The 26,271-nt window shown below is 43.5% G+C and overlaps 1 protein-coding gene across 1 annotated transcript in view; it reads right to left on the bottom strand.

Annotated features, from left to right (window-relative positions):
- Positions 1-26,271, bottom strand: part of TNN (tenascin N) — a 37,824-nt gene that overhangs the window by 10,505 nt on the left and 1,048 nt on the right. The window contains exons 2-8 of the mRNA XM_060232475.1: positions 25,406-25,777; positions 18,083-18,346; positions 17,157-17,345; positions 14,281-14,370; positions 4,579-4,842; positions 3,275-3,538; positions 1,074-1,204 (exon numbers count right to left, since the gene is read on the bottom strand). Of these exons, the coding sequence (XP_060088458.1) occupies positions 1,074-1,204; positions 3,275-3,538; positions 4,579-4,842; positions 14,281-14,370; positions 17,157-17,345; positions 18,083-18,346; positions 25,406-25,777 (1,574 nt within the window). The remainder of the gene's footprint in view (positions 1-1,073; positions 1,205-3,274; positions 3,539-4,578; positions 4,843-14,280; positions 14,371-17,156; positions 17,346-18,082; positions 18,347-25,405; positions 25,778-26,271) is intronic.

Here is a 26,271-nt window from a genome sequence, read left to right as displayed (position 1 = left end):
TCAGGGGTGGCCAAACTGTGGCTCTTTCACACATATTGCTTGAAGTCCTCCCCCCAACTCCGGTGGCCAGCTTGGAGAAGGCATTTCTCTCTTTAAATCAGTTCTCCAAGCCAAGCCAGCCAGCAGCTTGGAGAATGCATTTAAAGTTTGCTTTCTTTCCACTTCTTCCTCCTTCCTACCATCTATCTATCTTCCTTCCTTCCTTGCTCTCAAACATCTGATGTTCATGTCTTGCGGCTCTTAGATATCTGACGTTCATGTCTTGTAGCTCTCAAACATCTGACATTTATTCTATGCGGCTCTTATGTTAAGCAAGTTTGGCCACTCCTGCTCTAGGTATTTGGCTTTCTTGAGTCTCCTTTACAACTCCCTTCTTAACTATTCCCCTCACATTTGTCAAGTTCCCTCTTATGAAACCAAATGTTATTGCTTTGGACTTGAGGATAGCCTTCCATGCTGAACTTAACAGCACTGTCATTCCTGTTCCCAGATGATGCAACATCTGCATCTTGCACCAGGCTGTGAGCCCCACTCAGAACCAAAGTCCAAAATCATTACCCCTCTTTTTAGCTCTGTGGCCAATGGTTTCAGTGCACTGTCATTTGTGATGTCTAAGAACCTCATTTCTGCTGCATGGTTTGAGCATATGTTTACCAAGTCAACGTGAGAGCTGCTGAAGTCACCCAGCATCACAACATTATCTACTTTAGCCACTTCCCTTGTTTTCTTCTCTCTCTCAAGATCAGCCTCAAGGATTTGATCAGGTGGGCAATAGCACACCCCCTTAGGGCCGAGTATCTCAACCCATAGCTATTTTGTTGGGGAGTTCATTCCCTGGTTGCTCTCACACAGTAATTCCCTGACGGTAGCTCTGTGGTAGAACATCCACTCGGTAAGCAGAAGGTTCCCGGTTCAATCCCCGGCATCTCCAATTAAAAATGGCCCAGGCAAGTAAGTGTGAAACACCTCAGCTTGAGACCCTGGAGAGCCGCTGCCAGTCTGAGTAGACAATATGACTTTGATGGACCAGGGTCTGATTCGGTATAAGGCAGCTTCATATGTTCATGGCTTACCCTGATGGTTCCATCTTGCTCTTGATAAGTGAGGAGATACCCATTAATCTGAGCATCAGGTGGCATCCATGTCACCACTGCGCTGGACTGAGTCACATCTGATACATGGACATTCCGCGGCGGGTCAATTTCTGGAACAAACACAAACAAAACACCAGTGAATCTCTCATTATGACATAAATAGTACATTTTTTGTGGGAACCTGCACACAGAGGAGTTACATCCTTTCTAAAAGCTGTTGTTATGGTCTGCTTCTAGCCTGAGGTCTGTTTTCAAATATCAGGGTGGAACCAACCAATTATCTGATGGAAGACCCACTCAATTTGGAGGAAATCTGCTTAAATTGGAGGAAGACTCAAACTTGAGCCAAAAGCAAAGGCAGGGTATAAACATTTTAATAAACCAACTTTGTTCAGTGGAGTGGTGGGATAGGGGTAGGATCCACCACATCATTTTAGGCTGCTAAATGTATTCTTGCTCATGGCTCATTTTATACTGATTGATAATTCTTGTGATGCTATTTTTATTTTCCTGTGTTGTCTTGATTTTGTGAGCTGCCTGGAACAGATCTAAATAAATACAGAGAGTGGTGTTTGTTCAGAGTTGACTTCTTCCAAATTGATAAAAGGAGCTGAACAAATTGCTAAAGCACCACAAAGTTGTGAGGCAGTGTGGAACCACCATAGAAACGTGGATTGTTTTATTCTCAGTTGGACAGCAGAGGGCACTGCAAGGCACCAAATACATCTTGTCTTTACCAAAGCCTCAGTGCATCTGTGATCAATATTGGCTGCACAGCTTCAGTAGGGGAGTGATGTAATTCTCTAGGACTTCTGTTTCTCCTAGACTCAATGACATTCCATAGCTTTGGAGAACAGCAGGGAAAAGAACTGATCTCTGTAACTTGGAGATCAATTGTACTTTGTGGAACTGCAGCCCCCACTTGAAAGCCGATAACCCTAACTGCACACAGCCAAACATGACCGAGGAAGTATCACAGTGTGGTATGGTGGTCAGAGTGTTAGATTTTTGAGCTGGGAATTCCAGGTTCAAATTCCCAATTAGCTATGAACTTCACTAGGAGATCTTGAGCCAGTTACTCTATCTCAGCCACTGCGGCCACACAGGAGAAAGTAATTTTAAAAGTATGATGGGAGTCAGGTTTTATGATGGCAATAATAACCTTCCGGTGATGTCAGGGGTGTATGGCATATGTGAATGAGTTGTACTAATGAGCTCCAGCACCTCTTTTTCTATGACATGACCCCTGCTAGTCCCAATCAGTTTAGGACTTCAAAAACAAGCACCAGCCTTTGAACTCTGCCTAGAATTCAACTGGAAGCCAGTGCAGATCTTTGAACCCAGGTTAGTATGCTCATCGCATCGTCCCAGTTAATCTCTGGTCATCTTCCAGACCAGGTGATAACATTCCAAATACTTTTCAGAAGGGCCTGAAAAATGAAGTGCAATGTTGGGATAATAATCCTCCCTTTTAGAGCTGTGCTAAATAATATTATGTTAACTCTTGAATTATACCAGATAAACCCTACGGCGGGGTTGCCAAACTGTGGCTCAGGAGCCACATGTGGCTCTTCCATGGCTCTCAAAGTCCCCACCACCCTGTTGGCCAGCTTAGAGATGGCATTTAAAGTTAAAGCTGCTTTCTTTCCACCTCTCCCTCCCAATCTACTTCCTTCCCTCCCTCCAACATCTGATGTTCATGTCTTGTGGCTCTCAAACATCTGACGTTTATTCTGTGTGGCTCTTACATTAAACATGTTTGGCCATCCCTGCCCTAAGGATTACTACCTATGCCAATTTCCGAACAAGATTTTGTGCCAACAGGGGGAAGAAAGCCATGCAGAGACTACACAACTTGCACTAATCCTGCCATTATTCTCACCAGCCAAGGCAGAAGTCTAATACAAGCTCAGTCCTCCCCCCTCAATCACATTTGCCTGAAAACTCTTTTGCCTGGAGAAAACCCTTTTTTGACAGGAGATCACATCAGGCTCCAAAATTCAAACTCTGAAAAGTCATTTTCCATATTTGGAAACCCAAGTTGAGCATGAGAGTGAAACCCCAGCAATTGTTCCAGCTTGTATATTTCAAAGTAAAATTTACATACAATGTTAAGGAAGAGCATTCCCAGATTTGTTTAAAAGGAAATAGGGTGCCCCCCCCCACCCCTCTCAAGTTACCCGTCACAGCTTTTGTGCTTATCCTCTTGCTTGACTTAGTTCCCTTCAAGGCCCAGATGTAGATGACATATTCCATGCCTGGCTTCAAGCCAGTCAAGGTGGTGCTGGTCTTATCCTTCCCAATTGCGATCTCTCTGGTTTCCCCATCAGCAGAGGTATAGCTCAGTATGTATCGGTCTATGACGGCCAAGGGCTTCTTCCAGGAGATGGTGGCTGAGTTCTCAGTAGTTTGGTCTGTCATCAGGTTCGTAGGGCTATCCATTTCTAAGAACCCAAAGTGTAAGTATGGTCATTATATTCTTTATGCATTGGCAGAGTCTACCTAAGCTCACTGAGACTTCCAGTTTTCTGACTGTAACGATATCTGCTATATTAATTGCCACATCTGGGGTGAACATAGATGCCTTCATTGGCTTCAGGAACTGTGTCTCAGGACTCAAATGTCACGCTTGCTTCTGGGTACTTCAGGATAGGATGGGGCTGTGGCTCAGTGACAAGACATCTGTTTTGCACACAGAAGATCCCAGGTTCAGTCCTTGGCATCTCAAGTTTAAAAAAGGATCAACTAGTAGGTGATGAGATATACCTGATAACCTGGAGAGCCACTGCCAGAGCAGACAATAAGGACCTTGATTTATGAAGAGCCTGATGCAGTACAAGGCAGCTTCACATGAGGGTTTGAATGGACTACCAAATATGAAAATAATGGCATATAAGCAGATGGTCTCCTTTCAAACTATGAGGCTCTTCCTCACTCATTACGAGGGGTTCATAAGTTTATTATCAACCCACTCCTTGTTGTGCTTATTCGCATTTATGGTGCACCTTGTTGCTATTGGAGCAGTTTTAAAAAGCTGTGGTCAACCAAGTAGTCCAATATTATTCAGATACTGAAATAATTCCTTTTTTAGAACAGTAACAAATCATGTTTTTGACCAATTCCTGACACTAGTATCTTATTTAAGGTTGCTACCCTTTTTCTGGCAGAATGAGTGCCTCTGAGCATGTGCAGGGTACTCTAACCAGTACACAAAGATAGAGATTCATATCACTAAACAATTATTTTACTTAGAGAGAAAGCCTTCAATGGCTCCAGTTCGATATAATCCAAACTTATATTTATGCCTTTTGTGTGAAAGGGACATGTCTTAAAATTGGAAATAAAATGCATGAAGAAAACAGCCGAGAGTTGCCTTGGATATTAGGAGAAAGGTGGGAAGTGAACACTTTTAATAAATAAAAATAGTAAAATTAAGCCAACAAGAAGGTATAATATTTAGTGGAATCCTGTCTGTCTGTGCTACCTGTTAGGGCTCTAGTGCTGGCCTTCCGGCTTTGCTGGGCTCCCTTCACAGCCCAGATGTAGATGGTGTATTCCATGCCTGGCTTCAGTCCCATTAAGGTAGTGGTTGTCTTGTCCTTCCCGACAGACATCTCTTTGGTGTCCCCATCAGCTGAAGTATAGGTCACGATGTATCTTTCTATGGGAGCCTGGGGCCCATGCCAAGATATGGTGGCTGTGTCTTCTGTTACATGGTTGGTTACCAGATTAGACGGGCCATCGATTTCTGCAAGGTGGAAAAGAAATGTTGCTTTACAGTAATGATGCAGACAAGATTTCCCCAAACCTCCAAGTTAACCCCCTTCAGAATCAATCCAAAGCATTACTGTGCCTGAGGGTGGGAATTCAAAACGGCCCCTTCTTTCCAGGAACTAACAGGGATCACAAGCCTTACGGGAAACAGCAGCTGTGGGAAAGTGCTATCTGGACCAAATGCAAGCAAACATCCCAGTGGTCAGTCCTGTGCACCTCTTACTCTTTCAGTCATTTTAATGGCATTCAAAAGCCTGCGGTTGCTGTATCACCTTTACCTCATAACAGGGCCCTCTTCTGGATTTAACAATGGATACATGAGTGCATGGATGGGTGGGTGGATGGATGGATGGATGGATGGATGGATGGATGGATGGATGGATGGATGGATGGATGGATGAACAAATATGTGGACAAATGGATCCATGAGTGGATGGACAGATAGATAGATAGATGGATGGTTGGGTGGGAGGGTAGATGAATGGATCCATGAGTCGATGGATGAATGGACATGATAACAAGCACACCCAAGCACAGTCAAGAATCCCGGACTATGCATCATTCTGTGAACTGGAACCCTCACCATGTGTTCACCAAGCGGTTCAGCAGCCTCAAGGCAATTGAGGAGCTGACAGACTGAACCAAAAGAGGCCAAAGTTTGTACAAGGTTCATCAGCCTTACGTAAGATGAGATTGACGGACTGCATCTTGAAGTTTGCGGGAAAGCATTTAAGGAAACAGAGGATAGAAGATGATGACAATGACAAAATTGCTTGAAGCAACCATTGCAGATGAATGTGATAAATTTTTTCTGTTGAGTTTATAGCTACAGAGTTACAGCTGCTTTTCCAGGACTTAACAATGGTAGTTCTGTTCTTTATTTACCACATCTTTGTAAACAGTTCCAGAGGGTAGCCATGTTGATCTGCAGTAGAAACAGCTAGATTCAAGTCCAGTAGCACCTCCGAGACCAACACAGCAGAGTCAAAGCTCCCTTAGTCTGAATGAAGATCTCCGAGTCCTTATATCCCAGTCAGAAGGTGGGAGGGGTGTTGCGAATAAGGAACTCAGGATGCGGAGGTACAATGCATAGTGTAGTCAGCTTGATTCTCTCTCTCTCTCTTTCTCTCTCTCGGCTTGGCTTCGCGAACGAAGATTTAAGAAGGGTGCAATAGTCCACGTTTGCTGCAGGCTCGCTGGTGGCTGACAAGACCAATGTGGGACACATCGAAATAGAGGGGCACCAAAGAAGAGGTACAAGGACTCCTTGAAGAAATCCCTTAGCACCTGTCACATCAACCATCACCAGTGGTCTGACCTAGCCTCAGATCGCAAAGCATGGAGGCACACCATCCACCAGTCAGCTTGATTAGAGCATAGGGAAATGCCCCAACTTGTAATCAAGTTGATTAAACTGCGTGTTGTACCTTTACATCCTGAGTTCCTTTACAACACCCCTCATGCCTTCTGACTGGGATGTAAGGACTCAGAGGTCTCTATGTCAACTCATATCTGTCAAAGGGAGCGTTGATTCTCAAAAGATACCTCAAAAATCTTGTTGCGCTGTAAGATGTTACTGGACTGAAATCTAGCTTATCTTTGTAAATTTGTTATCAGGGCATTCTCAAGCAGAGCCAACCCCTGGGGTTTTTACAAGCCCTGCCTCTAACCATCTCTGTGGCTGGTCACATGACAATTATCTCCTTTTTCCAGTCCTGGAGATTTTGCCTTATTTAAAGAGTAGGACTGTAGTTTCCCGGTAGATTCAGATTTAATCTGATTTGCTGCTCAGTGGATTTGCTGTTGTGAGGTAAATTCCTGCCCTACTTCTTTTATGCTTATATGTAGGTGCTTGAGGGACCATGAGGGCTGGCTTCAGGCCCATAGCTAACCAGGGGTCCATGGGGCCAGGCCCCCTGACAGGTTTTGGGGGGCCCTCACCCTCTTCTCATAGCCATCCCCTCCTGTGTGATTTAAATTGCACCACTGTCCCTCCCGAGCCATTTAAAGGGCCCAGCTGATCGGTAGGCTCTTTAAATTATGCAGGGGGGGAGGGATAGCCCCTCCAGCTGTTTTGGGGGGCTCAGCCCCCATCCCAGGGCTGCCCCTTTCCTTCCCCCCTGCATGATTCCAGTTGTGCAAGAGGGGCACCCAGGAATAGCCACTGCCCCTCCCATACCATTTAAAGGGTCCACAGATCAGCTGATCAGTGGGCTCTAAATCATGCAGAGAGGCAGCAGGAGCAGCCACAAACTTCCTGCACAATCTAAAGGGACCCTCCCCTCACACCCTCCCAAGGCCCCTTCCCTCTGTGGCCTCTAGCTTTGGGGCTGGCTGGCTTCTCCCTCTCCTAGCCCTTTGGAATGACAGTGGTAGTTTTTGTGAATTTTAATCAGGAATTACTTTGGTTACTGAGCCAATTTTTTTAAAATGAACAAATGACACAGCTGGGCTTTGGGTCCCCCACAGCAGGTTCTGTATTTTTCTTTCCCCTCTCAGGCCTTACGGCAGAACTGAGTGGGTACTCCTGGGTAGAAGTGCTTAAGACTGAGAGGAGGTTTTCCTCCCTATAGCTGCAACCATAAGTCAATCCTTTAAGACCTGCCGTTTTGATCATTCCATGAGTTGAAAGAAGAGGTTCCGGTGACAACAGTCTTGGACACAAAAAGCATAATTTTCACAACATTTGGATGGTGAAATGCTACTGAATTCAAGCCAGAAAAACAGAAGCTGGGATTCAAAGAGAGCCAAGTGTGTGGAACAAGCAGAGGACCTGGTACATTTGGGCATAATGGACCAATCCAAGGTGGAGAATAAAGAGGTGATGACGGATAACAAATAGAAGCAGAAGCCCAGGTCTGGTGAAAGTACAGCGAGATACAGTCAGGAGCAGAGGAAAAAGATGGGTCTAGGTGAACAGCAACAAGCAAACTTGGAGACCTTATTTGGCAATAACCATGAAAGAAGATACTCAGACATGGAAGGATAGAAGTGCTATCGTGCTTATAGACTAATCAGCATGCAGATTATTGCCAGGGAATAAGAACATGGGTTGTTTCTCAGATCACAGTGGTAAGAAAACCAAGAGTGCCTGAAACAGCTAGACATGGATCTTCAGGCAGGATCACCAGCTGAGTATGGAAGGTTCCAACATCAAGTCTGCACAGCAGAGCACTGAGGTCTCCAGTGTCATTGACCAGAACCACCAGCCCAAAGCCAGCATTCATCTGTAATGACAATTCCTTCCAAGAGAAGCTCTAGAAGCAGAGAAGAGAAGCAGAGAAGAGTAGTGATTTCCCCTCCATAGCTAGGAGGTCACACGAGGTGGTTCAAAGTCATTCTTGGAGGACATAGGAGCTTAACAGGTAAGCAGCACCTATGGGAAGATGACTTGAGTTTACCAACACATGTTCATCAGCTTGCAGCTAATGAACAGTGAGCCTCTTGTCTGCAGGTTACCTGTCACAACTTTAGTCTTTGCCTTCTGGCTCTGCTGGTTCCCTTTCTCAGCCCAGACATAGATGACATACTCCTTGCCAGGGCCCAGACCCGTCAGGGTGGTACTGTTCTTGTCTCTACCTATAGATACCTCCTTGGTGTCTCCATCCGCGGAGGTACATCGTGCTGAATATCTATCTATAAGAGCTTGGACCTTGTCCCAGGAGATCGTAGCTGTATCCTCTGTTACTCGCTCAGTCATTAGGTTTTTGGGAATGTCAATTTCTTTGAGAGATTAATAAGAGAAAGAGTTACAGGTAAGGCTGTCCCATACATTATGCTCCTCCTTTCTCCATCCAAGCTCTGTACCAAGAAAACTCAGATTCTGAAACATGGTAAATTCAAATCCTGTGTTCAAAACCGTCTTGCAAAAAAAACACAATTCATGTAAATTTGCCTTTTTACTGATAGTTGAGGGGGGTGTTTTTGGAGGATTTGAAATATTATTTGCAAAGACAGATACAAAAATGCCTGGAAGAATGTATAAGCAGGAAGTTGAAAGTTATGAAGAAATTATGATGAAGAAGCTCCATGATGGAGCCTTAAAGCCAATAAGGTATGCATAGGGCTTTTTTCCCATAGGAAAAAAACCCAGCAGGAACTCATTTGCATATTATGCCACACCCCCTGAGCTGCATTCCTGCTCAAAAAAAGCCCTGAGTGTGCAGCATTTTCAACCATGTCACCTGAAACACGAGTCAAACTAAAGAAATCCGCACAACTACTCAGGCTCCTATATATATTTCATCTGCTAGATGAGGAACTGGGGAAATAAAACCATGTGTAAATGCCGTTGATGGCCCATGACAGCCTGATCCTGTCGGACCTCAGAAGCTAAACAGGGTCAGCCCTGGCTAGCATTTGGCTGAGAGACCTCCAAGAAATACCAGAGGCATGAGTTGGAGTCTGGCAATGACCAACCACCTCTAAACATTTCTTGCTTTGAAAACACTACGGGATTGCCATAAGTCAGCTGTGACTCGACGATACTTTCCACGACCACCAAATGCCCTGACCGGGATAGCCGAGGTGCAGGGCTTTTTTGTAGAAAAAGCCTAGCAGGACCTAATTTGCATATTAGGCCACACCCCCTGATATCACCATTGTTTCATGCAGAGCTTCTTTGTGGGGGGAAAAACAGCAGGAACTCATTTGCGTATTAGGCCACACCTCCTGACACCAAGCCAGTTAGAACTGCATTCCTGTGTATTCCTGCTCAAAAAAAGCCCTGCTGAAGCTAATCCCTTCTTATCAGATCTCAGAAGCTAAGCAGGACTGCCCTGGTCAGTGTTTGGATGGAAGACCAACAATGAAGTCCAGGTTCATGACACAGAGGCAGGCAATGGCAAACCACCTCTGAACATCTCTTGCCTTGAAAACCCTACTGGGCGGCCATAAGTGGGCTGCAACTTGATGGCAAAATAAAAGCTCAAATGTGCCACCTGAAGGTGGATGCCATCTATCTGAACAACATTGCATTCAATGAGATGCTCATGAGAATCCTCAGCTACATTCTTGTGTGGAGGGTCACACGTAATTACCACACATAAACAAGGGCTGGATGGAGCGAGGGAATAGAAACCTGCTTGAGAAAAAAAAATAAACCCGAGACCGTTTTGATGTTGCAATTCCAGTGACAAATTCCATGCAATATTCAACACATAGATTGGATGACATCAAAGAAACCTGAATTACCTTCCCCTGTAACTTTTACCCCATTGGAGGAAAGCTGGTGAGCCAGAGGGAAATTTGGGCTTATGTTTGCAGCATTTGAAAAGTATCTTAATTTTCCAAATATCTAGGAAAAAGAAGTTATTTCTCTAAGATTCTGTTTACCTTCCCTCCCCCAAAGAACAATAGCATCTGATTCTGTTTACAAGATACCTTCCCTAGTAACTCCTAGCATTGTTTTGGCTGAGCACTGTCATTATTCTTCATTTGCACCTGTTTCAAGGTGATCCTGGATCATATTCCAGTAAGTAAGGAGACTATTTGACCTTACAGTTACTAATCCTGCTCAGGTAGACCAAAGTAGTACCCTTGAATCCTGAAACCATCTCCATTTTTTTTCCAGTACTAGCTCCCTTGAGATGACCTCACTGCTTAACTTTTTATGCATAATAACTATATTAGAATTCACATCATGCTAGCCCTGGGGAAACATAAATGCGACGATAACAGGAGAACTTCTCCTGGTAGCTCCAGCAATAAACCAATCATAAAAGCAAGAGTAAGCAAAATTGCAAATAATTACTTGGATCCATATTTCAGTATAAATGGTGCATGGGAGGTGTTTTCCTGTGAGTAGCTGCCATGCAGCTGGACAACACTTACATGGGGTCCAATTGCATGGGTCTTTCCCGCTGAATCCAATAACATCATCTGTCTTCGTACAGTACCAAGTGGACAACTGGAACCATGCCACTGGGTCCCTAAACCTAACCTTTATAACCACTATCCCAGAGCTAGATATGAAAAAGTGGTTTCAGCATAATAGATAAAGGGTTTTTATGCCATCAACATAAGAAGAAACTTTGAAGAATTATTACCACCATTACTAGTGGTGGTGGTGAAAAGTGCTATTTCATTTTATCTTATTTATCACAGAGTTGTAGAATGGTAGTTAAAATATTATAGTTTTCAAACATTTTAAATGTACATTCTGTTGTTTTTCTGATTGTGTTGTAACCAGAGTTCCCTCTAAGCTGCATTAGCATGAGCTAGCTCACAGATTTTTAGCCTCCAGCTCACACATTTTTGTCTTAGCTCAGGAAGGATGACCCCAGAGCACACTAATTTGTGCAGTATCTCACAACTTTGGCTGATCTACATTCATGTTTGGGTCTGATTTTCTGAGCATTGAAATCGCCTTCTAAAAATCCAGAGTATATTTTTTCATCTACACTCAACATTTTGTTCCTGGACTTCCCCTCCATGCTTGCTTGCTTTACTGCGTTTCTTGTCATTAATTTACATACGTTTCTGCAGGATATGCATCCCAAACTTAAAAGCTGCTTGAAACCATGGAGGGGGAGAGGGGGGCAGGTTTAAGAGTTCCTTCATTCTTTCTTGATAAATGAGTTTCTTGCCCTGTTTCCCAGAAAAGATATCCTCTTTATGGTCCTGTGGAATGCACTTGCAATTTCTCTAGCCAGGGTGAGACTAAAACAAATGCTTTCTTTTAAAAGCAACTACTTTGCCTAAGCATTCTATCCTATATTATCTTCTACTTTAGCCATATGCACTACTACTTATAACTCCTTATATCAGTTTTATTAATACAAATCAGATTGTCATAGCTGATCTATAGGTCTGAGAAACATCATAGGTACCAACAGCCAGTAGCAAGTGATGTTCAAAAAGACATCTGCTGTTGACATTTACACTTATGGCCTTAGATCCAAAGCTTCCTGGAAAACTCTCATTCAAAAGTAGTCTTGGAAAGTCAGCAGCAAATCAGTGGCAAAACCGTTTTCAGAGCCAATTCAGGGTTTTAAATGTAAATGACAGTCAAAACACCGAAGGGAAACAGAAGTGAAGGCTTATTGTTTGTAATGTAGATGGTCACTTTCGGAAGCACAGCAATACTGGATCTTTTGTCCAGTGTAAAATCAGCCTTTAATGCCAGTATCTCACAAAGTAGAATTTTTGCTCACAAGATTCTGCAACTTAGAGGGAACATTGTTTGCAACCCACCCTGAGACTGTCTACAGGAAGGGTGGCTATAAATCAAACCTGACAGAGAGCGCTGTGTTTCTCGAAAGATTATGCTACAATAAAAATTGTTAGTCTTAAAGGTGCTACTGGACTCTGTACTATTTTGCAGCAACAGACTAACATAGCTAACTCCTCTGGATTTAGAAATAAAATCAAATCCAGTCTCAGCTGATTTATGGCAATGCCATAAATGGGTTGCAATGCCTTAAAGGGTTTTCAAGGCAAGAGACAAACAGGTGTGGTTTGCCATTGCCTGCCTCTGTGTCTGGACCTCCTTGGTGGTCTCCCATCCAAAACCAACCCTGATTTCCTTTCAAGACCTAACAAGACTGGGCTAGCCAGATTCACCCGGGCCAGGGCATTGTTCCTAGGCACATCTTTAATCTGGACCTTCTTTGCTCTGCTGGCTGACTTTCACTGGCCAGAGGCAAATGTGGTGCTCCATAGATGCCCTCAGATTTGTCAAGATGCAATAGTTCTCATCCCTCTCCAGTTTCAAAACCATGGCATCCATATCTGCTAACAGGGCTTTTTTTGTAGCAAGAACTCCTTTGCATTTTAGGCCACAGATCCCTGATGTAACCAATCCTCCTGGAACTTGCAGTAGGCCCTGTACTAACCCTAAACCCTGTAAGCTCTTGGAGGATTGGCTCCATCAGGGGTGTGTGGCCTAATATGCAAAGGAGTTCCTGCTACAAAAAAAGCTCTGTCTGCTAAGGTACAGTTGACTAGGCACCTGTCAGTGAGAACCTGAACTTGAATAGTGGCTGCTTCTTCTGCCCCCTTGGCTGTTGGATTATCAGTTTGTGATAAACTCTGCAAAGGTTGAGTTAAAACCAGGAGGAGCATAACAATAAATACAATTCATCATCATGATACAGGACATCCAGCTATACTAGCAAGTGAGGCATGTAATGGTGAACAATCACTCTTCGGGATCTCAAAACACAACCAAGTGGATTATTTTTAAAGCGGCTCTTCCTCTCAACAATCAGACTGCTGAAGAATTTGAGTTTTGGCAGTACAGCCCAAACAGCTGGGTGGGTATACCCATGCCCTTTGCCTTATTTTTTTGCCATTTCTGGAAGCAGCTTTATAGCAGCAACAAAAAGAGTGAGGGAAATGGCGCAGAGGAGGTTCCAATAACCGATCCAAAGAACAGCACGTCCAAAACAAAAACGCTAAAGATCACGACATCCTAGAGTGGATCTCCTGCCCAAAAGAAAGTAGAACCCTCAGTGCCCCGGGGCCCTCCTTCAATTTACCCACAGAAAAGTTCACTCAGGAAGACAGGAATAAACAACAGAGAAACCAAGTCCTTCCAGCGTCAGGCATCTGGTACAGGCAATGGCCAAAGGAAGGGCCTTTGAGGCTACCAGATCCACCCATGCTGAGAACAGCAGTCAGTGGAAGAAATGATGTGGCATCACCATTGCTGGATCCTTACGTTTCCAATGGCTGCTATCTCATTGAGGGTTTCTTTCACACACAATGCAGTGGCCAACCAAGGAGCGAAAAAGCAGCAATATACTTGATAAGAAACAACAGCAAAATTGGCTAATGCAAGTGGGGCCTTACTTATTATTTACACTTTTCATTTTTTATAAATGTACACTTTAAACATTTTAAGTATACATCCAGAAAAAGTGCTGGGGCAAATGGAGGCTGCACAAGCCTGCAGTTTGCATATTATGGAGAGAAGGATGCGCCTGAATCATTGCCTAATCTAGGAGTGGCCAAACTGTGGCTCGGGAGCCACATGTGGCTCTTTCTCACATATTGTGTGGCTCTTGAAGCCTCCACCACCTGTCAGCTGGCTCGGAGAAGGCACTTCTCTCTTTAAATCACTTCTCCAAGCCAAGCCAGCCAGCGGCTTGGAGAATGAATTTAAAGTTAAAGTTGCTTTCTTTCCACCTCCACATCCCCCATCTATTTGCCTGCCTGCCTGCCTTCCTGTCTCGTGATTCTCAAGCATCTGATGTTCATGTCTTGCAGCTCTCAAACATCTGATGTTTATTCTATGTAGCTCTTGCATTAAACAGGCTTGGCCACCCCTGGCCTAATCTATCTAAGCTTTGACAGATATTGGAGGGAATTTGGAAGGTTCCAAAGGTTATCACTATATGGCAGACTCCTGCAACAACTCATGCTTGTCAAAATCACCCACTTGTGTGCAGCCTATTAATGCTGCTTATACCTGTCCAGCCATTGACAGATGATGGTTTCCCTTCGATCTCATTCTTCATGGATATCACTGTGATCTTGTACTGTGTTCCTGGTATCAGGCCTATAAAGAGAACAAAGCACAAAAACGACTCAGCAGTTCTGGCATTTTGAGACCCAGCTGCACCTTCTTTCAAGGTTCACATGAGTTTTGTTTTTCCATACTTTTCTTTGCATTTCATGTGGGACAAGTTTTGGGATGACACCATCTTGGAGTTGAAGAGCATCATCTTAATTTTCTCCTTGCATCTTTGCCAGGGAAGACTTAACCTTCTCCTTGAGGCAGGATCAAAATGAAAATCAATTTTCTATGCATGGAATGTGAAGGGCTTTGGGTGGGGTCAGCACATACTTTTCTTCCCCAAAGACCCAAATGAATGAAACCACATCAGTGGATGCCATCTTAATTTGAATAACTTTTCTGAACCAGAGACATCCTTTTTCTATCACCACTTGCCCAGAGAACATATGAACATATAAAGCTGCCTTATACTGAATCAGACACTTGGTCCATCAAAGTCAGTATTGTCTTCTCAGACTGGCAGCGGCTCTCCAGGGTCTCAAGCTGAGGTTTTTCACACCTGTTTGCCTGGACCCTTTTTTGGAGATGCCGGGGATTGAACCTGGGACCTTCTGCTTCTCAAGCAGATGCTCTGCCACTGAGCCACCGTCCCTTCAAGAAGACCTTCTGTCTGCTCTCTGAAGTCTATGATGAGAACAGAATCCCAAAGGGATGTTTATTCCTGCACCCACCCTTTGAGATTAACCTCTATATATGGTTTTTGTTGCTAGCAGTATGATATATAGGACTCTCTCTCACAGGGGACCTCCATTTTAATCCCTGTACACATGCACATCTTAGCATGGGTCTGGTGATGAAAAATGGTGTCTAGATCAAACATATCAAAATGACAGAGAGTTACACTGAAACTGTGCAAGGAATGTGAAGCAACTCCTCTGTTAATCATGCAAAATCCATATGTGGTGGGAGTCAATCAAAGGGTCTTTTCCCTCCAAGACCTAAGGGGTCCAATAATTGAGATCAGGACTTTTTTGTAGCAGGAACTCCTTTGCATACTACGCCACATACCCCGGATGTAGCCAATCCTCCAAGAGCTTATAGCAGGCCCTGTACTAAGAGCCCTGTAAGCTCTTGGAGGATTGGCTACATCAGGAGTGTGTGGCCTAATATGCAAAGGAGTTCCTGCTACAAAAAAAAAGCCCTGATTGAGACAATGAGCAACAGGCCAGCGCCAGCCATTTTCTCGTTATCTTAAGTGCTGGAAGATTTCTCCTGCTACTCCATCATGTAAAATATTCAGCCATTAATTCTTGCCTATCTAACCTTTCAGTCTCCCTATGGAACCCTTCTCCTTGATATTTTTTACCATAATGCAAAAGAAGAAAACTCTCCTCAATGCACACACACAAAAAATCCCTTTTCAAATTAGCTCATCTCTAGAGAGATGGACTTTTCTTCACTCTCACATTCCAATGCCAACAGCTTTTCCCCTCCTCAGTCTTAGCAAACATATATGAAGATAGCCTTCAGTCCATCCAGTTTGTATCACATGTTGTGCTTCTCCAGAGCTGCCCAGCTGTCTTCAGGAAGCAGATCTGTACATCTTTGATTCTCCCCTTTCATTTTTCTCCCTTAGTAGCAAGTAATTTGTTAAGGAAAGGCTTTAAACTGTGTTTGTACTTAAGATATGCATTTATTTCCTTTCTTTAGTGCCTCTGTTTTTATTTACCTGATTTAACTTAGTTCTTTTTCTGTTAATCCAATAAATTACTTTCCTTGTTTAAGAAGCTTATCCCCCTTCATTTGTTTTGGGAGTTGGTCTGTATCTCAATCCCTGCATACACAGGTTACAGTCTTGGTAAGTAATACCCAATAATACAGATGCTTTCTCTTTGCTAGCAGAGGATGCTTTTGCTAGCCACATGCACGTGTATTGGTGATTTGGGTAACATGAAAATATACTTCTTCTCAAAAGTAATTTTGCTGAGAGCTGAAGATGTCTGTTGGATCTAAGCTGCTCTGTCAAGTTTTTTTAAAACTTTCTAAAGCTTTTAACATCTGTTTTTAGAAGAGGCTCTTTAATATATGCTGTATATTTCTTTGAGTGCTCCCAGCAAGTGGAAAATACAACTCATAAATTTTATACATAAAATAAATAATAATTCCTAAAAAATCAGATTATGGTTAAAAGGGGGAGGGAGTGAAAACAGAAGGTACAGTTTTCTGTTGCAAACAATATCTCACACAGGTCCCTAGATCAGTATATATTTTATTTCATGTCATTCTATCTGTGCCAATACCCAAGGCAGTGTATAGTTTAAATATTTAAACAGCAAGCCTCAAACCAGGTACAATAAAGTATAAAAATCCCAAACAGGTACCACTGGAATAGAGAGAATGCTGCATTTTTTATACCATATAAGTTGTTTATGTAGAAGAAGAAGAAGAAGAAGATATTGGATTTATATCCCGCCCTCCACTCCGAAAAGTTTCAGAGCGGCTCACAATCTCCTTTACCTTCCTCCCCCACAACAGACATCCTGTGAGGTGGGTGGGGCTGGAGAGGGCTCTCACAGCAGCTGCCCTTTCAAGGACAACCTCTGCCAGAGCTAAGGCTGACCCAAGGCCATGCTAGCAGGTGCAAGTGGAGGAGTGGGGAATCAAACCCGGTTCTCCCAGATAAGAGTCCACACACTTAACAAATAATGTTCAGCTCTCTGTGTGAGTACCACAGATGAAAGACACCCATTTCAAGTTTCCAGCACAAAAAGCATCCACCTTACACATTTGCCCCATCAAGTGAAGACTCACAACACTTTCCCACTTACCTGTGATGATGTACCTGCTCTTGGGGTCACTGCTTTTGGGGACCAATACCTCCTTCTCCTCCCCGAATCCATGTACCGAACTGACTCTCAGCTTGTAATAATCCACCTCTGTTGCAGGATTCTCCCACTCCACTTCCAGGGAATTCTCTGTCGCTTCGGTCACCCAAATAGCATCAATGGTGGCCACAACTAGGCAAGAGAGAATCATCAAGAGATAGTTTTTTAAAAAACTATGTCATTCCAACTAGTCTCTTTCTTTTACAAGTGTTTATTCTAAAATAATTAGATAAATGCAACTACTTGGATGTAAGAGGAGAAGGAAGGGGTGCAACCGTATGTTCACTTTCACACACAGCAGGCTTTGGGTACCTTTTTGTAGTTTCCACTACTGCTGTGCGTGTTACCGCCTAATTGTGCCACAAAGGAGGACCCAAACTCAAGATGTAAACGCACATTTTGGTACTATGGGGGCAAACATAGATTCACATTATATCAGTGCAATTATAACATTTTCCCAGAAATCCCATGCATGCCATTTTTCAAGCTGCAAGTCAATGTTAGCTGGAATTTTCTCAGGGCAAAGAAGGGTGAAGAAATTAAATCAAATTAAGAGGGGTGCTAAATTAGTATTGCTGCAAACATTCCTTACAATGACTCCAAGCTGAAAACCTGTGAAACTGAACATGACATTGTCATGTTTTCTACCACCCCGCTCACCCTTTCTCCAGAGTCTCCTCAACAGCTACATGCAAGGCAGAGGTGCATTTAAGGCCAAAAGATGAAGTAAACTCTAAGCACCAGGTTTGGTGTCTTCACATCTTGTGATTGTCTGAACTGGGCTCCTTTTACAAAGCTAAACCTTTTCCCCATGAGACACTGCAGATATTAGAGGAGGTGAAAGAATACATTAGACTAGAGCTTCTTACCTGTGCTGGCTTGCAGAAGGCTCGGGTCACTGGAAACCCCCTTCTTCACGTGGTGAATTGTGATGACATACTTTGTGCCAGAAAGAAGATTTAAAATCTCATAGCTGAGCTGATCATTGGGCACTCGCACTTGCTTCACGGATGCTTCGTGCCCAACAGGAAAGTAGCTGATGAGGTAATAATCCACATCTGTAATCTTATCCCAGCCAATAGTCAGAGAATCCTCTGAGGATTTAAGGAGCCGTGCATTCCAAGGGGCGATCACTAAAACAGAAAGAGTGATGCCAGCTCACCAGGGGGGGTTAAATTAGACCAGTGTCCAATTCATTTTTCCTGAGTGGGCTGCAGGTGAATGCCAGGCAGTGCCTGGTAACTGACGGCAGGGTTGTGAGGGAAACAGAACCCTGGGAGAAAAATCAAAAAGAAAAATAACACCCCAGAACTTATTGGAAGTTCTAACCATAGAGTACCCAGTGATTCCTAAAGCTATCCGATAAGATTACAAGGGATTCCTAGAGCTATCTGACAAACTGACAAGGGTAGCTCTAGGCAGGGTTTTGTTGTAGAAAAAGCCCAGCAGGAACTCATTTGCATATTAGGCCACACCCCCTGACATCACCATTGTTTCACATAGGGCTTTTTGGAAAAGCTCACCAGGGCCTCATTTGTATATTAGGCCACACCCCCGGAACTACGTTCCTACTCCCAAAAAGCCCTGGCTCTAGGAATCATCAGGAACTCTGTGGACAGAACTTCCAGTAAGTGGCCAGTTTCATTTTTCTCCCCAAGGTAATTGTTCTCCACCCTTTGGCTCTAATTTCCACCTGCTAATCTGCAGAGCATCAACAAGCAAGGTCTACAGTTGGTTGGAGGTCTCTCATCATAAGTGGACAAACAGGAACCCCAAGTGCTACAGACCCCTCAGATACTGATATTACAGGAGAATATTTACAGCTGCTATTTTGCATGAATGAATAACATTATTTTATTAAGGGTCTTTTTACTTCCAATCCATACCATAAAATCTTAGAGAATTAAGTCATTGGTTGGGGGTCTAGTAAAATCCAGCAAGTCTAAGCTACATTGATACCACATTCTCCAGCATCTAATGCAGCAGTATTGCAACATCCATACCCCACAACTCAGGGAGAGACACATTTGCAATTATCATCAACCAGAAGAGGCACATGGCTACTGAATGCCCTGTGCGATACTCCCCTAAATACAGACTTCTTTCAAGCTAAGATACATTGGAGGAGTAAGTGAGAATGCAAAAATAACCAGTATGTGAAGGAGGTGGCAGGCAAAGCTTTTTATGGGACTAAAGAGCTTCTTGGAGATGACAAACAATGACAGATGATAGAGCTAAACAACTGCCAGTGATCCATCCACAGATTATGCCCAGTACTCTAAAACAGTTGTGCAAGATTGAGTGTATTTATTACTTATTGTGAAATATCATATGTGCCATTTCCTAATAAAGGACACACAACAACCAGTGTTTGGGCTGCTAAATCGACATCAGCAATATTAAGTGGTATATTTTTAATTGTGCAAGTGGGCCTTCTTATACTGACTGTTCTAGATTTCTTGCTCTGAATTTTGACTAGGGCTGCCAGGTCCGACTCAGGAAATATCTTGGGACTTTGGGGGCGGAGCCAGGAGCAAGGTTGTGCCAAGCACAATTGAACTCTGAAGGGAATTCTGGCCATCATGTTTAAAGTGACCGGGCTCCTTTTAAATCCCTTCCCGTCATTGGAAAAACAGAAGATGGGGCACCTTCTTTCGGGGCTCATGGAACTGGACCCCCTGATTCAATATTTTTGAAACTTGGACGGGGGGGGGGGTGAGGGAAAGGCACCAGATACTATGCTGAAAATCTGGTGCCTCTCTGAAAACACACACACACAGCCTCAGATACCCACAGATCAATTCTCCATTATACCATATGGGAACCGGTCTCCATAGGGTATAAAGGAGGTACCCAGCGGACATTCAACCCCCACCCCCTGTATCTTCCTGATCTCTTAAAAAACAAGATCAAGAAGCCACAGGGGAAATTGGAGGGAGCTGTGAGTCAACATGTGGATGTGCAGCAACTGATAGGGGAGTGCTTGATTGCTTGATCCAGGGAAAGCAGAAGCCTGGGGGTGGAGCAACTGCTAATGCGTAATCAGTATCAGTTTCCAGTTCTGTATGTTAGCTAAAAATGTTGGTTGTTTAAGTTGTCTCCTTGCAAATAAACCACTGGTGTTTTGAGCCAACTTGTCTCTGCTGAATGGACCTGAGAACAGGTGCTTGTCAGTACTCTAATCTGGAAACCCACAGCCAAAGGAGGACACTACAGTTCACTCCTCCATTTAATCCTCAAAACAACCTTGTAGGGTAGTTTCAGCTGAAAGAGGATGACTGCCCAAAATTTCATGGCAAGCAGCACAGCTTTTATTATAGCAGGGACTCCTTTGCATATTAGGCTACACGCACCCATCCCCGGATGTAGCCAATCCTCCAAGAGCTTACAGGACTCTTATTACAGGGCCTGCTGTAAGCTCTTGAAGGATTGGCTACATCCGGGGATGGGTGGGTGTAGCCTAAAAAGCAAAGGAGTTCCTGCTACAAAAAAAAAAGCCCTGGCAAGCAGGAAAACAATCCTGCATCTTCCCAGCCCTAGTCCGACACTCTGACCATTACTCTACACACTGCCTGTCATACTAGTGCACCAGGAAGTTCCCCTGCACAAGCTCTACAGAAGTGTCTCACGAAACTCGAATTCATTTCATGCGTTTGCACAGAAGAGCTTTCTGACAGATTGCAACCATTATACATATAGGCAACTTCACTCTTTTTGTACGATTCTACCCCCCCCCCCCCTTCAAAAAAAGCTCATATACACACAAAGAAGGAAAGGCAAGTGAAGGCAACCAGGAACACGTGCATGGTCACCCATGTGCACTTCAGACATCCCTGTGGTTTTATGAATGCTACTGTCTGGATGGCTGACAGCCCAACCTGAATTTACATGGCCTTATGTTGCATTGCACTGCATCGGTTTAAGTGTCCTGGCAGCCAGCTCTATAATTTTCACAAATGATGCGGTTATTTAAGGTTTCAGTAAGGCAGCACTCAGTTCATCCCTTTGGAATTTTTGCAATAAGACTGTAGAGTTAAACTCGCTGTGACTGCAGCTGAAGGAAATGCCAGTATTTGAAATCTGAGGAAGTGGCAAAATTAGCCTTAACATGTCTCATAACCTTTGACATCAAAACAAATACCAAGAATCATTGCATGCAATAGTCTAACACATTATTTTCCTGGCTTTATACCATTCTCTTGTGAAGCCAAGACTGGCATCCTGAAAAGAAATAGATTATCAAGATGCCATTTCTAATAGTTCCACAATCTGGCTTGTATAACTGTTTTTTTAAAAACTGCCTGGAATTTAATATATGGTTTTATTTCTTCCTGATGAAAAACTAGTGGTGATTTTGAAGAAAATGTGCAATGTTTTCTGATCCTTTATTGAATTTAAGGACTCCTGTTGGTGATAATAATGTAACACATTAGGCTTCTCAAAATCTATTGCTTTGGTAATGATCATGTCATTAGCTGTGATGGTAAAGTAATTCTCATTTGTATTTTTGGGTAAGGGTGCCTCTCAAAAACTAATTGGGTTATTTATCTCCACTCTTCAAGGATACCAGCTAAATGTTAGCTTCACTTAAATGAGCACGTGAAGTTTCCAGCTATCTTCTGTGGTTATGCTGTGTTTGCAAAGAGGAGAATTTGTTTTGGTGCTGGAAGGTTTATTGAATATATGTGTTTGGCACAGTAATGGATGACAGCCATGACACTGAAGTTCAACCCAGAAAAGATGGAGGTGCTGCTGGCTGACAGTGTACCTTCTCTGAAAGAGCAGGCCGACATCTTGGGGGTGTTGTTAAAAGATGGATTCGCAAGTCTTGTCAGTGGAACAGAGCACCATTAGAATTGGAAAGTACTATCAAGAAACAGAGGTGGTTTGCCATTACCTGCCTCTGTATGGTAACCCTGGACTTCCTTGTGGAGGTCTCCCATCCAAGTGCTAAGCAGCTTAGCTTCCAAGTTCTGACAGATGTAAGCAGAGCACAGACAACGATGGCATGACCAAATCTTGCTTTTCTGGGGAGATTCTGGCAATCCAAGTGAAGATAGCACCAGTAATCAGCTTCAGTTGGATTGCTAGATTGGCCACTTCCTGGAAAAGCAAGACATGGCCATGACTGGGTTGTCCATGGGCAGATCTCATCTAGATTAGACTACTGCAATGAGGTCTATATGGGGCTGCCTTTAAAGACTGTTCAAAAGCCTCAGATGGTCCAAAAGTCAGTTGGATATAAGTAAGTTCAGAAAGAGATCTAGAAGACCAATTTGTTTCCAAGCTCAAGTTCTTACTTTTACAAGTCCAAATTAGTCTAGGATCAGGGTAAGGACTCCTTGGTCCTGTATAAACCTGCTTGGCATTAAGATCTTCAACAGAAGTCCTGCTACATGTGCCCTCACCATCCAAAATGCTGGGTACTACTCAGGACAGCATGTCTTCTGCTATAGTGCCCTGTATGTCGAACCTTTTCTTCATTTCTGATCATCTCATAGTCACTCTCTTGGAATGTAGATGCTAGGTGCAGGGCTTTTTTGGTAGAAAAAAGCCCAGCAGGAACTCATCTGATTAGGCCACACACCCTGACATCACCATTGTTTCACGCAGGGCTTTTTTGTAGAAAAAGCCCAGCAGGTGCTCATTTGCATATCAGGCCACACACCCCGACATCAAGCCAACTGGAACTGCGTTCCTTTGTGTTCCTGCTCAAAAAAAAAAGCCCCGGCTAAATGAATATTTTCTCTTTTTTCTCAGATATTTGGCAAGATATCTTTAAAAAAAAAATCTCTCACTCGTTTGACTGATTTAATGTTTGTTGAATTGTGCACACAAAATGAATGATGCAAATCGACGAAATATAACACACTAATTTTTCTTTGCATAACTCATTAACTTTGCACAAACTTCCACGAATCAATTATTTATGCAAGTGACTATTACTCATGTAATTCTGCAAACATGGCACAGCAAATTAATGCATTTGTTTTGCTTAATGTGGTAATTTCCCGTGCCTTACTTTTAAATAGATGACTGCTAAATGTTTCAGGTGGGTAGCCATGTTGGTTTGCAGTACAAAATCAAGCAGCTCCTTAAAGCAGCATCTTACAGACAGTCTGCTAACCTAAAACAACTTCTCACCCACAACGATAAACTACTTAACAGTCATTTGGACTCTGGTACCAAGGCCTGCAACAAACCAAGTTGCCAACTTTGCTGTCATATAGATCCTAGCGACACCATCCGTGAACCCAGCAACAGCAGCCATGCCATCACAGGTTCCTACTCCTGCTCATCCTCTAATGTGATTTATGCCATCACATGTCAGCAATGTCCTTCTACCTTCTACATTGGACAGTCCTTTCGACAAAGGATTAATGGACATTAGTTACATCAAAAAACACAGCATTCAAAAAACAATGGGGGGACATTTTAACCTTCCAGGACATTCAGTAGCTGACCTAAAAGTAGCAGTTCTCTTACAAAGGAATTTCGAAGGGAGATGAGACTGCTGAATTGCAACTGATGATGAAGCTGAAGACAATGTGTCCACCTGGACTGAATCCCGTCTCATTTCCTGGCTCATTACGAGTGCTGATTTCTCCATTCCTACTACCTCTCTGCATATCACACCTAATCCAATCATTCTTTCTATTGCCATTTGCTTGCTAATGTCACTTGGCATCTGAAATCACCCCACTTTCCAATATATAGGACAGATTAACTCACATTCTAGCCATATCTGAAGAACTGAGCAGTGACTCACGAAACCTCATACCCTGCCTTTAGTCTTTAAGGTTGTGGAGAAATGCCTTGCCTCCTGGAGAGGTGGCAAGCCAGCTTTTAAAAGGTTCTGTCTCTGAGTGCAAAGACAAGCAGGAAGGGGAAGGAATGTAGCCCCTGGCATTACAACAGCATCTGGGCTAGCTCTTAAGAGATGCTAATGGAGCTGCTTGAAGAGACAATGGGCATCCTCTCCCTCCAGGCAGGAAGCAGAGTGGGGAGGGCATTGAGCTAGAGCAGGCTCAGAGACCATCTCCAAGAATAAGCTGGAGATTCCCCAGAATGCTTGGGGTTTCCCAGAATGCCTACCAGAAAGGAGGCTTCCTGGGGACAACAGGAAAAGAAGCCTAAACCTGGGCAGACCATGTAACAAGGGATGGAGAGTGATGTAATGTGGGTGGAGCAAGAGGATTAGTAAAAATGCTTGCTTTGAAGAGTAAGGGGGGCCTCTTCTCTCTTGGAGCTGGGACTGGAAGATAACAAACTGCTACTCTCCTGCCAGTGGCCAGCAGCCATATTTGACCATGTGGCTGGGCCTGGCTGGATGCAGGAAGCCTGAAGCAATGAGGTATCATTAGATGTTTTAACTGACTAAGCGTAGATGTGCCTGATCTGCTTAAATATCTGGTAGGGCAGTTGTTTAAACCAGGGACAGAAGAATGCATTTCAAACCAACTTTTATTTGATCTTCTACTGGACTCTTACTCTTTTCTACTGCTACTACAGTAAGTCTAACAGGGCTACCTATCCTGACAAAGGGAGTTTTGATTCTCCAAAGCTTATACCCTGGAAATCTAGTTGGCTTTGAAGGTCTCAACTCTTGAGAAATGTTGGTTTTCTTTTTGGGTGGAGCTATCTAAAAGCAGCTGCCCAGCTTCCATTGCAACATCACAGTGAAGAGGCCTAGGGTGGAGTTACACAAATGAAAATGCAGCATTACAGGGCTTTTTTTCCAGCAATCATTCTAATTTCTCTTTTGCATATTAGGCCACACCCCCTGATATAGCCAATCCTCCAAGAGCTTACAGTAGGCCCTGTAACTAAGAGCCGTGTAAGCTCTTGCAGGATTGACTACATCAGGGGTGTGTGGCCTAATATGCAAAGGAGTTCCTGCTGCAAAAAAAAAAGACCTAATTATGCGCATATAGGAACAGGCTCATTCTCAAAGTCCCACTGACTTCTTTAGGACAAGGCAACTGGCTTCTTCTCTTTGCCTCATTATTTAAGACTACTCTTGAACAGTCTTTGTAAATGTTGTATTGTAGACATGGCAAACTTCTGTTATATTGTGATTTTAAATTCTTAAATTGCATTTTATTCTTATAGTGTATGGCCATTGGGCTATTAAACTCAAACTGGGTGGTAAACTGGCTGCTGCATCTGCTAAATGAAGGTAGTCATCTTACCTTTGGAGCAGTCAAGTCCAATGAAGCCATCCTCACAGTAGCACTCCCCATTATCACAGTATCCGTTGCCACTGCAGTCATTGGGGCACCTCTTCTCGGAGCAGTCATCCCCAATGTATTCCTTGTAGCACTGGCAGACCCCATTGATGCAGATCCCATTTCCATTGCAGTTCCCAGGACACAGGAGCTGGCTGCAATCTTCACCACTGTAACGTGCATTGCAAACGCAGTAACCAGCAATGCAGCGCCCATTGCCGTTGCAATTCCCTGGGCAGGTAGCGCGGGAACAGTCCTCGCCTTCCCAGCCTTCGTCACATCGGCAGCTACAAAGCTCTTGGCTGAAAGTCCCATGGCCGCTACAAGAAGAGACCCCTGTTGGGCACACAGGCCAGGACCACAAGAAGCACATGAGAGAAAAAAGGGACTAAAGTAAAAATGCAATTCACTAACAAAGCCAGGGATCATTCTAGTAAGAGCACAGTAATCGAAAGGTCCAGTTGTTACACTTGGAGTGAAGGTTTGGGGATCCTGATTTTCTTCTGCACTCACCAAAAAGAGAGCCTTGCCTATTACAGGGAAGAGGTAAAGTCAAGTAGGTGGAATTATTATTGAACAAGAAATACACAGTGCATTTTAGCTACCTTCATCATGGGAATCTATAGAAATTAAATCATTGTGGGGGGGATCTAGCTGCATAACTCATGAGATCTGAGCTTTGGGTGGGAGAGATGTTTATCATGATTGCTGATTTCTGAATAGGACACTACCATTTCAGGATTCAAATCCATGAGGTTTTGAAGTTTGGGACCATTATTTTCAAAGTGTAATGTTTAAAATGTCTGGGGCAGCTGTTTATAAAGATGATG

Source organism: Heteronotia binoei, chromosome 2 (assembly GCF_032191835.1).
Source record: "Heteronotia binoei isolate CCM8104 ecotype False Entrance Well chromosome 2, APGP_CSIRO_Hbin_v1, whole genome shotgun sequence".
Classification (NCBI taxonomy): domain Eukaryota; kingdom Metazoa; phylum Chordata; class Lepidosauria; order Squamata; family Gekkonidae; genus Heteronotia; species Heteronotia binoei.
Note: the sequence above shows the minus strand (reverse complement) of the source record. Positions and strands in the feature narration are given on the sequence as shown.